Raw genomic sequence first — 12,632 nt, forward strand, 5'->3', positions numbered from 1 at the left:
TAATTTTGAAGTGATAGACATACGAACGATATTCGCTTTGTTATTTCACTGCTTCTTACTGTGAAACTATAGTAAATACTTGTTTGTGATATAGCGGAAATTCGTACCCAGTAGGAGTGCAATATGTAATATGCACTCACATATTAGTCAGTATTTTGGTGAAACTAGATGTTAGAGGAAATGTGGATCTGTGTTCCAGTGAAATTAACACAGAGTATTGTGAAGCTTAACAAATTATCCATAGAATTGTACAGAATACACATAAGCATGTAACAAACTCATAGAGAGCTCATTAGAGATGTAACCTATTGACATATTAACGTATTTGAATGTTTCTTAGGCCAATGATGTAGTTGAAATAGACATAGTATTATAATTTAGTGAATGCCACTATTAAACATGCTAATGGTTTATGGAAATATTTACGTAAATAACATGGTGCATTTATTATTTTAGCATAGGTTGTAGGCCTGAATTCACATCACATTTTGAAATGTTCTCATTTCTAAAATTATTGCTTAAATTCTCATGCAAGTCTTGTAGAATGTTATCCATTCCCATGTTTTGCATTGCAGGTGGACAAACACTTGTTAGTGGGGAGGCGGAGCTTGCCAGGCTCCAAAATGGCTGCGCGTTAGATCGGCTCCTCGAGCCGTCTTCTTCTATCCATCATTATCTGCACTCCCCCGGGGACCCACCGGAAGCATCTGGGTAGAGGTATGCATTAATATTGGTGCTCTGTTCCGCAGTTTGCTGGAAGTCTGACCGTCCCCTCCTGGCAGCTTTTACCGTGATAGAGCTGAGGCAGCCTGTGACGCAGTGGTCTGTCTGTGGGGGAAGAGCAGTCTTAGACGGACTCCAGATCTCAACCATCCTGCGTCGGCTGTGAGACGCTGGTGACCCTTCAAGGCCTGTTGCCTCTGTCCGTGCCCTCGGCTCCTGGCTGGTGGAGCGCTGCGGCGAATCATCGCTGGGCGGGAGTCAGTGTACCCCTTTCCTGCTGAGTGTGTAGTGGTCGAGGAACAAAAAAGGTTTGGGTCCTGTCTCTGACCGGCTTGGACCTCAACTATCTTGCGAAACAGAACAAAATAGCCAGTCAGGATTACTTATCTAGTGATTTAGAGGGCACCCAGCCTGTCTGTACTGAGTGATCCAGGAGGTTGTTTGAAATTTTATTTTTATTTTTTGTCAAAATTTGGTTAACTTATCAGCATGTTTTCAAGGACACATTTATCAAAACAATCAAGTAGACATTCAGACAAAAAAGTGCGCAATATATACAAGTGTTGAAACTGTACACAATAAGTACTCAAAATTCAGAAACACCAAAAACTAAACTATACACAAATAAATTGAGGCATGAAAACATTTAACATAAAAACCAGTCCTTAGAATTGTAAACCAGAAAGACAGGCGGACAAAGGGATTCAGTGATACTGCCTGCCTGTCTCAATAGGCCTGTGATTGGGTGATTTTAGGATTGGATGACTAGGGGGAAAGAGTGGTGTTATTGGTTCCCTAGCTGCACCCTTCTTCCTTTTCACAGGTTGGGGGTCACGCGTTTCGAACCACCGATGAGTTATGGGTTCTCCTCAGGACGTGGACTGGTTGAATCCATTTCTGGAAAATAAGGGATTTGGTGTAAATATTGTGTTGCGGAAACATAGTAATGGCCTCTCTGACGGCAATATTAGTTGAGAAAAGAACCGTACCTGCAGGAAGCACGCAGGGGCTGCAAAAATGAAAAAGCAGCTTCGCACAGTGTAGAGTTTCTGAAAACAATAATGTGTGGAAATGAGAGATCCAGAGCCAAGCGGGGCAGAGCAAGAATGAGAAATGGTTTACAGATGCTATCTGTAATATCGTACCTGAATTTGTAAACAAGTCAGATGAGGTATTTGGAGGTAAGAACGCCCGGTGATTAATCCGGTGGTCAGGGAGGGGCACAGCTTGCCTTCAATTGGAAACTGAAGTAGAAAAGAATGCAACAGGGGGTTACCAAACATACGGGGCCAGAGACTGGCGTGGTATGGCTTGAGCTCAGTGATAGAATTCGTTTGTGTACTCACTCTGGCGGGAACTCGACTGAATCCGTTCCGCGGTCTCCGGCGTGTGGCGTGTAACGCCGCTGGCCAACTGGAGTTTTTATGAAAAAAGGGGACTACTCCAAACATGGAGATGGAAAGCGGATCGAGCTCAGGGGTTGTTGGTACTTGTAGTTCAGACCGCAGTGAGCATTCGATTTCGGACATAGTCAGTGACTGAAAAAATAGAGGAAAGATTGAGAAAAGATTATGAAGAAATTATTATTAAAGCTAACAGCACGGCGCGATTGGTTTTAAGTTTTGATTTTTGAAACAAGTCGCAGACAAAGATAATAGTAGGGAATGGAGGAGAGAAGTGTCCTCGAGACTCGGAGTGGTTGAATATTACAGATTCCCCAGTTCGGACTGTTCGTTCAGACCTATGTTGGCTGTATCGAACTTGAGAATGAGGTACGCCTCTTTCTGAGACCGTCGTGTGTCCAGATATCCACTGCCACCCTTAATTGTTGCCAAAACAGTCCATCTTATGTCATTGGCTGAATGTTTGTGTTGCAGGAAGTGAGACACCAGTGGCGCTGTCAAATTTTTGATGTTAATTCTCGATCGGTGTTGGATGATCCTGTGTCGTACCTCCTGTGTGGTCTGGTTGGGGAGGCACAGATGGAGGAGAGTGGCACGTAGAAGCAAATGGATAAAGTTCTGGCTACCCTTCAGGACAAGGCGGAAGACTTAGAGGTCAGGTCCAGGCGCAGTAACCTGCGCATTAGGAGCCTTCCGGAGTCGACCACCATTGAAGTTATGGAGGTGTTTGTGGAGAAACTCCTTATAGACCTGCTGGCTCTGAGACTTTTTCTCCTATGTTTATTGTGGAAGGTGCACACTGCTCCCTGGGAGCTAGCCTTCCTCCAGGAACCCCTCCGCACCCCATCATCCCCAAGTTGCTTGTCGGAGGGATGGGCGGAAACGGGGAGGCCGTATAGGGTGTATAGTGAGGGTTTTATTGTAAGGATAACAACAGTTTCAGATAAGATTACGGGGTCAAAAGGGTGTTTAGAGTCTTTTCCCTGGTGTACAGCTGTGAGAAGGGAGGTCTTTGGTCGGCATTGCTTCTTGTTTTTTTTTCTCGCTCACTCTCTCTCTCTCTTCCAAGGATGTGGTCCAGAAGGAGATGGCTTCCCATGAGGTTCTCAAAACAGGATAATCCAAAAGAGTAAAGAGAGACAATAAATATCTCTATGATGTTGCTCTGTCTGCAACACCACACCCAGGTGAAGTTGTGCCTGTTGTAGGGTACCAGTAAAAGAAGGCGGATCTGGAAGCACGGTCCCTTCCCTCAGGGTCCTTCCCTTAATTTTTCCTATTTTCACAAGCTGTGTGTGGGGGGGGGGGGGTCCACATTTAGAAGGAAGAAAAAAATATATATTGTGCATAAAAGAAAGTGTAAGGGTGGTCAAAATAAAAAGGTCCAGAGACTGGAGTTATGGCAATGGAGAGCACAAAGAACATAAGCAAATATAGTTATCTAAGGCGCATAAAGTGTTGGCATGGACGGCTTAAATGTGCATATTGTGTTTCTCTTTCACCCAGCACCCACATTGGCCCCAGTGCCCCGACAGGTACTGCCTCAAGCCGCAACTCTCCTGAGTTGTGGCGGTTCGTGCGTATCCTCCGGGGTCCACCACTCGTCTGGGTCCTCTTCGGTGTCGCCGTCAGTTCTTGCCGCTCCCAGGTAGTTGTTCCCTGCCGGCACTGCCCAGTCTTCCACGTTCCTTTTGGCGTCTTTGACTCCGGTCCTCCTGGAGTCTTCTTCTGGCTCGTCCTCCGCTTCCGGGTTGCTCCCCAACCCTTCTGGTAAAGCGGCCTCCTTTTCTCTTCCTGTCGGGACAGGCCATTGGTTGCCCCCTGTCAGGTGTGTGCATGAGGTATGGGCTCGATCCCAAGCACGCTGATTCCCCGTCCTATGGAGGATAGTGATAGCCTTCTGTTAATGGAGTACCTCCCGCACTATCCCCGTCGTTGCCCTCAGTGATTGACCGCCCCATCAAAGGTAAGCCTGGGTGTTGTGGCCACCACCTTTTCTCACATTCCCCTCCCCTATCTTTCTTGTGTACAAGAAAGGGACCAGATGGATATCTGGATAGGTAGTTCACGTTGGCTTGATCTTTTCCTTCCCTATGGAGCGTTGTAAATCGGAAGGGTTGCCAGGTGAGAAACCACTGTAATATGTGTTCTGTCCTTTGTTACGGGTCAACCATTCTAACGGGGCATGGTCTGTGTAGAGGAGGAACTTTCTACCTTCCAGGTAATAGCGAAGGAATTCAATAGCCAATTTGAGTGCTAGGGCTTCTTTTTCTATAACTGCATATTTCGTTTCTCTAGGAAAGAGTTTTCTGTTGATGTAAATAATTGGTCGTTCTTGATTCTCTTCATCTGTTCATGATGAAACCGCCCCATGCCCTTTGTCTGAGGCATCAGATTGTAAAAGGAATGGTTTAGTATAGTCTGGGCTTACAAGAACTGGCCTGGACGTAATGCTGTGCTTGAGATATTGAACAGATTGTTTTTCTTCCGGAGTAGGATTTTGAAGGTATTTCGGGGTAGGGACTTTTTCTTCAGAAAGTCAGTTAGTGGAGCGGCTATCTGTGAGAAGTGGGGGATAAAGCGTCTGTAATATCCGACCAGCCCTAAGAAAGCTCAGAGGTCTTTTTTTGACTGGAGAAAGGGAATCTGAGTGATGGCAGCGACTTCCTCCTCCTGTAGTCTAATGTACCCCTCCCCCAAAAGGTAACTCGAATATCTCACAGACCTTGCAACCAAACGGCTTTTAGTGGGATTGATGGTTAACCCTCTGTTACCCAAAGCTTGAATCACCAGTGTGAGATGTTCCAGGTGTTCTTTCCATGATCGACTATTGATGATTATGGGCCCGATGTAGGTAGGCCTTTACCGGTCGGTAACGGCCGAAAATACCGATTTTGGGCCGTTACCGACCGGTATTGAGTGATCCGTATGTAGGTGACAGAAAATAGGCCGAATCGGTAAATATACCGATTCGTTAAAGTTACCGATCGTTAAAGTTACCGATCGTGAAAGATACCGATCGGTAAACGTACCGATCGGTAAACCAACTGATCGGTAAACGTACCGATCGTTAAACCAACCGATCGGTAAACGTACCGATCGGTAAACCTACCGATCGTTAAACGTACCGATCGGTAAAAAACAGTCAAAATTGAAATTGAGATGTAGGGAGGCACCGAAATACCGAATTTGCTCCAAAATCGGTATTTAAGATTCGGTAATTACCATGGATTCAAAGCAGGTGGTAACCAGGTGCAGCCTATAAAAAAGGACCCAAAATGCAATTCTGTTTGCACAATGGCTGCATTTTATGTCATTGCAAGACGGCTACGGCTACAGGAGGAAGGAGAGAGGGAATGGCAGAGACAGGAGCTGGTTTACAGGCAGAGGGTGACCCTGTTCATGCTCACAGAGGAAGAGATACTGCAAAGGTACAGGTTGGCTCCAGACACCATCTTGGAGCTAATCAGGGACCTAAAACCACTGTTGGAGCACCCCACTCCAAGGGCACATGCAATCCCAACACATGTACAGGTGCTGTGCAGCATCCACCTGCTGGCGTCAGGGAGCTACCAGAGCGTGGTTGCTGCGGTGGGAGGTGTGAGCCAGAGCAGCCTCTCAAGGTTTTTTCACAATTTCCTTGACGCCATGTTGCATAGGATGGAGCATTACATTTCTTTTCCATCCACCCATGCTGAACTGTTTGAAACCATATCTGACTTCTACCAGATGGCAAGATTTCCCCATATCATCGGATGCATTGATGGGACGCACATCCCCATTTGTCCCCCTGCTGCCACGGAATACATTTACCGCAATAGAAAGTCAAGCCACACCATCAACGTGCAGGTTATTTGCAATGCCAAGAACGTCATCACAGACATTGTTGCAAAATACCCGGGAAGTACCCACAACTCATATATATTTCAAAACAGTGGCATCTATGCACGCCTGACTGCAGGGGAATTTGGTGAAGGCTACCTCCTAGGTAAGAGACAGTGTGCAACACCTATTACACCTATTGCAATGAGCAGTACATGTATGCATGTGAGTAAATTTTACCCTTTTCATTCTAGGAGACAGTGCATATGCCCTCCGCTCATTCATACTCACCCCCTACCTCAACCCCTCAACACCCAGCCAAAGGAGATACAACCGGGCACACAAGAGCACACGCAATGTTGTTGAGAGAACATTTGGTATATTGAAAAGTAGGTTCAGATGCTTGCACAAGAGCGGAGGTGCAAGGCAGTATACCCCCATTACCTGCTGTAAGATCATTGCTGCCTGTGCTATGTTGCACAATCTGGCTGTTAAGAAGGGGACTGAGGTGGAGTTATCTGACTATGAGGATCATGACGACGACATTGCTGTGCCTGAAAGACAACCTGCTGGAGTGTCAAGACCAAGTGATGGCAGATACAGACGTGATGACATAGCACGCAACTATTTCTGAGTAAGTGAAGACACTGAGCTATAGTGAAAGCACAAGCTTCTGTTTAATTAGATTTGTAAAGATTTATTGAAGAACAAAAGTGCAACAGTAAGCATTTGACATCAATGCTCACAGTGAGCAAACACACTCAGACAGGTGTAGAATCCACCAACCATAGTTGTACATAGTCACTTGGCTGGTTGCAATGGCACAAATGTGCAAATAACACTGTAATAACTATAAATCAAATGTCCATTGGCAGTAGGCCATCGTTACAACTGTTCATTTTCGCACACGCTTTGCACTGGCAGGTGTCTGTGGCTCAGCCTTTTCACTGGGCGTTTGGCCTATAGCCTCACCCTGTCGCCTGCTGCTCCTCCTTGGCTCTACGCCATGGGGGCTAGCTGTGCTGCTCCTACTGGTGCTACCTTCAGTGTCCGGCACGTCTACAGCAGAACTTTGTGCACTTTGTGCATTGAGTAGGGCCTCCAGCGCACCGGTCATTCCAGCTATGCCCCTTGTCAACTGGTTGCTATTATGAGTCAGGACTACCTGACTATTGATGCTACGCCTGCATAGCAGGGATGTGGCTGTAGCCAGCTGCTCCATGGATTTCTCTGTTCTCTCTGCGCGCTGCCTGTCCCTGCGCCTTGCACTAATATCAGAGTCAAGTTTTGTGCACAGTTGCTGGATGCCTGTTGCCATGCTCTGGTTGACTATCACCAGCTCTTTTATGCCCTTGCTAATTTCTTCCATGTTGATGTTCATGTTTCGCATTTGTCTTTGACAGGCCATGATGCCCTTGCCCTGCATCCTCTGAATCCTGACCATGGCTCCCTCCAGGCCTTTGAAGACACTGGAACCCTCCCCATGTGCACCTTCATCCCTTCCTTGCACTGTGCGCCTTCTAGTGGTACCTGGTACAGGCTCTGTGCTAGGCTGCAGTGTGGCAGTGATGTGAGCTTGTAACAAGTTAAGTGAGTCTTCACCCACCGTTTCATCAGCACCTGTCTCCATTTCCGGCAGTGGGGGAACAACATGCCTCCTGCCAGGGTGTGCAACAGGTGTTTCTACAACAAGGGATGCATGCATTTCTGGTGATGAGACCAATAGTGGTGACTGTGAAAGAATTGGGGAGCCATGCATTTCTTCACTGATGTCAGTTTCTTGGGAGGGTGGCTGCCCACTCGGAACACCTGTGTCCTGGGATGCACTGGGCCCTGGCTCCTGACTGTCATCCCTCTGGGGTGCCGTGCCCTCTGCCTCCTCAGACTGCCTTCTGGATGTGAGACCTGTGGACATATGAGCACATATCAGCTAGGTGTAAATGTGTCACAGCCACTACAATTAAACATGTTACATTGCACTTTGTACATGCTGCCTGCCCTTCATTTTGTCAGCATTCATTTGAATTATGTGTTGGTTACAGTGCTGTGTGACATGGTCTTCCAATGACTAACTACATGTAACATGATGCATTGGTACAGTTTTGCACAGGCACCATGGGACTGGGGTAACTTAGCTGCAAGGGGTGAGGGATGTATGGGGGTGGGAGGGGGATAGCTGTGCATGCATCTTACCTTTTTTTTTTGCAGATTGCGCAGAGCTGTCCACTTCTCCCAGTCCATGGACACTGTCAGCCTCCAGGGTTGTGGCTACCAGCTCTTCCAGCTCGGTGAGGGGGGGTGCAGTGTTCTTTCCTCGACCTGTTTGCTGTGACTGTTTGTGGCGGTCAGCCAATTTTTTCTTTGTGAGGCTCCTTAGGTCATAGAACCTCTTCTTTAAATCTTCAGTGCGTCTGGTGGTGACTCCCACTGCATTTACTTTATCTTTGATTTCCAGCCACAGTTTTCTTTTTGTTGATTCTGGCACAGTTAGGGACTGCTTTCCAAAAAGTCTGTGGTGTACCTTTACCACCTCCTCAACAAGGAGCTGTAGCTCCTGTCTACTGAATTTAAGCTTTCTTTTCCTTTCAGCCTGCTCAGTGTCCCTGCTGCTTTCCATGTTGAAGTTTTCAGTGAATACACAAGCTCTGTCTGCTGCTTCTGCTGCTCCCAGTCTCTCGGCTCCAACTGCCTTTCCTGAACCTTCTAATTAGTTGCACCTGCCTGTGGGGCCACTCCCTGGAGAGTAGGGGGAGGGTGGTTGCACCTGATTGGCTGTTGTGTTAAGTTTCACTTTTGTTTGTTGTCCGTCGCGGGAATTACCGATCGGTATTTACCGATCGGTATTTACCGATCGGTAGATACATACCGATCGGTAGATACCGATTGGTAATTACCGATCGGTATCTACCGATCTTTTAATACCGAATTTTAAGGATTCGTTAAAAAATCCAGATGTTGGTACCTACATCCCATTTACCGATTTTGAAATACCGAATCGGTAAAATTCGGTAATATTCGGTATTTCAAAATCGGTAAATGTGATTTACCTACATCTGGCCCTATATCATCTATATTGGCCGCTGCAAATGCCGTATAGATTGCACAATTATGTTAATCAGACTGTGCAACGTGGCAGGTGCACTATGTAATCCAAATGGCAGTACCATGAAGTGGTATAAACCTTTGGGTGTGGCAAACGCTGTTTTCTCTCTATCCTGCTCCCTTAGCGGCACCTGCCAGTGTCCCTTACAAAGGTCCAGCATACTAACATTTTGGGCCTTCCCTAGCTTTTCAATCATTTCATCCACCCTGGGAAGGGGGTAAACGTCAAACTGGGAAATCCTGTTCACTTCGCGGAAGTCAAAACAAAACCTGATTGACCCGTCTGGTTTGGGAACTAGGACCACTGGGGAGCTCCATTCACTTTTGGAGGGTTTGATGACTCCAACATTTTCTGGACTTCTTGGTCTATAGCTGCTCGTCTGGCTTCAGGTATGCGATCGGTCGTAGCCTGACCTTCTGCCCTGGTAGAGTGTGGATTTCATGTTCTATCACCTTTGTTCTACCTGGGGACAGTGAAAACATGTCTTGTAGAGGCTGAAGGGTAACCAGTAATTCCTGCCTTAAGGAGTCAGACAACTCAGGATCAATACTCTGTTCTGCTAAGGTCACGGAATTGGAACATACTAACACAGGCAATGGACCTTCCCAATTTTTTAGTCGGTTTATATGGTAAATTTGTGTCTTTTTCTTATGAGGATCCAACTCTAGTCTGTGGGTTACTGGAGTTACCTTTTCTACCACTTTATATGGGCTGGGCCCTACAGTGGCTTAACAACTTCTGCTCTGCGGTCGGCATCATAAGGAGGACCAAGTCTCCTATCTCTAATGCTCGGTCCTTTGCTTTTTTGTCATACTGTTCTGTCTGGGACACCTGGGCTTTCGCCAGGTTGTTACAAACTATCTCCCTTACTTGATTTAAGTGTGTTCTCAGACTGGTTACATACTGTAAAAGGGGTTTGGTGGTGTCCCTTTCTTCCTCCCACTCTTCCCTGGCCATGTCTAAGAGGGTTCTAGGCGGTCTTCCATACAATAGTTTGAAGGGGGAATAACCCAAACTTTTTTAATGACTGCATTTGATAGCAAATAGGGTTAAAGGAAGCATGTCCTCCCACTTCCTCGCTTTTAGGTTCAATAAATTCTTTAGGGTTGTCTTAAGTGTGGAATTGTACCGTTCCACTAAGCCGTCTGTTTGGGGGTGGTAGGCTGCAGTGCGGATCTGCTTAATCTGAAGCTGTTGGAATACCTGTTGCATCAGGCGTGACGTAAAGGGAGTCCCTTGATCAGTAATGAGGTCTCGTGGGAACCTCTCCCTAGAAAAGACATTGATCATGGCTTTTGCTATTTGTGTCGTATTGCGGTGTCGTAAGGCTACCGCCTCAGGAAATCTTGTGGCATAGTCCAAAAGTACTAACACCTAGCGATATCTGCTCCGGGATGGAAGGAGAGGCCCTATTATATGCATTCCCACTCTAGAAAAGGGTTTATACATGACAGGAAGTGGCCTCAAAGGAACTCTAGGGGGAATATAGCGACTATTTTTCTGGCACACCAAGCATTCTTTACAACATCTACAGATTTGTTGGAAGATCCCTGGCCAGTAGAACCTATCTAGGATTGCCTTTTCTGTTTTATCCGCACTAAAGTTTCCCCCCAGGAAATGGCTATGCGCTAAAAACAGAACCTTTCCCTAGAAGGGTTGGGGTATTAGTAATTGTGTTGGCAAGGTTCCCCCCCCCTTTCGATTTAATAATCCCGATGCAGGAAGAATTGAGGGTCTACGTCGATGGGGGTCTTCCTGATCTGAGGATTGTCTCCAGGCTTCTTGCAGAGTGGGACCTTCTCACTGAGCCGAATGGAAGTTCTGATCGTGGTCCCATAGTTCATGGCCTGTGTTGGTTAGGACTGCTGGGGTCCATTATTTCTTTTCCCTTCCTCTCTGTTTTTTGACTTTTCCGATTCTTCCCTCTATTCAAGTCGGGTTCTGGGTCTTGGGCAAAGGGCGTTGTTTCCCTCTACTGAGTTCCCTCCTTCCACACTCCTTGGAGGAGCTCGTTCATATGAGGGTAATCGTTTCCCAGTACCAGGGGTTCAGGCAATCTCGGGATCAGTCCTACTTTCAGGGAGACTGGTGGTGTGTTGGGTTAGTGTTGTATAGTGACGTCTATCGCAGGATATGTTTTGCTGTCTCCATGGACACATTGTATCTGGACAACTTCTGTTGTCGCTGGATCTCCCCTTGGGACCTCTTGTGGTCTTATGACGCTTTTTGTAAACACCCTGTGTCCATTAAGGGATTTTGGGGTTCTCCGTTAACGAGTAATACTCTTTTGAAAATGCGACTGTTCCTCTGCGGACTGGTAGTATAGGGCTCGGGAAAAACCCACCTCTATGTGTTCTTCTTTCTGGGGACAGGATCGGGCGATGTGCCCAAAAGCGCCGCAGTGGAAACACTGTGGACCTAAAGATACCGCTGGTTTTTGGGGGGTGAACTGGGCTTGGGATCAGAGTGACCGGTTCCTGTCTTCTGGGATGAGGGACGGTCTTGGTTGTTTTCGGAGGTGTCCCACCAGGGTGCCTTCAAGATAGTTTGTTTCCCTTTTGTATTTACTGTGCCCGATTAAAAGCAGTAGAAATTTCCACAGCTCTGTCCAGAGTGAGGCCCGCATGTTGTCTAACCCATCTTTGTATGGGTGGGTGCAGGGAAGTCAGGAACTGTTCCAGGAATATCTTTTATATTATTTCCTTCTTGGTAAAATAACCAGGTTTTAGCCACCTCTCTACTAGGTCCTTAACTCTGAAATAAGGGGCTCTTGGTGTTTCTTGTGCTCCTTCCTTGACCTGACGTAGCCCTATGTGCTCTTCATCTATGCCCATACGTTCAAGGACACTGCGCTTTATATCAGGATAGGGGGGGGTGCCTTGGGGATTGGCGGCCTGATAGGCGGCTTGTAACTCGCACTTCAGAAGGGGGCCCAGATAATGACCCCATTTATCTTCCAGCCACATGGCGGATCTTGCCATTCATTCATAGTTGGAAAAGAAGAAATCAGGGTCCTCTCCTGGAACATATTTTTGTAGAACAACCGAGGGTAAAGAGGTATGTCCCCGGGGCTGCCCCAGTGTCTCTGCCAATTTCCCTATTGCAGATCCCTGGGACTGAGTCTGTTCAGTAAGAGCCTTATGTATGTTTGCTCTGTCAGCCTCTGCTACCTCTAGGAATCGACCCATGATCCTCTCCAGACGCTCCTGTCCTTCCACCATCTTGGACACGACGGCCTCCATTTCCCCCGATCCCACTTCTGACACCACTTGTCGGAGGGATGGGTGGAAACAGAAGCGAGGAGGCCGTATGGGGTGTATAGTGAGGATTTTATTGTAAGGATAGCAACAGTTGCAGATAAGATTACGGGGTCAAAAGGGTGTTTATAGAGTCTTTTCCCTGGTGTACAGCTGTGGGAAGGGTTGTCTGCTGTCAATGTCACTTCTTGTTTTTTTTTCTCTCTCTCATCTCTCTCTTCCGAGGAGGTGGTCCAGATGAAGATGATTTCCCAGGAGGTTCTCAAGGCAGGATAACCCAAAAGAGGAAAGTGAGACAATAAATATCCCTATATTGTTGCTCTG

The 12,632-nt window shown here is 46.9% G+C and overlaps 2 protein-coding genes across 2 annotated transcripts in view; both read right to left on the minus strand.

The window, feature by feature from the left end:
* LOC147683474 (uncharacterized) overlaps window positions 1–12,632 on the minus strand; it is a 264,280-nt gene that overhangs the window by 208,216 nt on the left and 43,432 nt on the right. The window lies entirely within an intron of this gene.
* Window positions 6,844–8,565, minus strand: LOC147683475 (uncharacterized). Its single transcript, XM_086943883.1, has 2 exons — window positions 8,142–8,565; window positions 6,844–7,853 (listed from the first exon to the last, which is right to left on the minus strand). The coding sequence occupies exons 1-2, from the start codon at window positions 8,563–8,565 to the stop codon at window positions 6,844–6,846; spliced, it is 1,434 nt and encodes a 477-aa protein (XP_086800009.1).

This window comes from Lissotriton vulgaris, chromosome 11 (assembly GCF_964263255.1).
Source record: "Lissotriton vulgaris chromosome 11, aLisVul1.2, whole genome shotgun sequence".
Lineage (NCBI taxonomy): Eukaryota > Metazoa > Chordata > Amphibia > Caudata > Salamandridae > Lissotriton > Lissotriton vulgaris.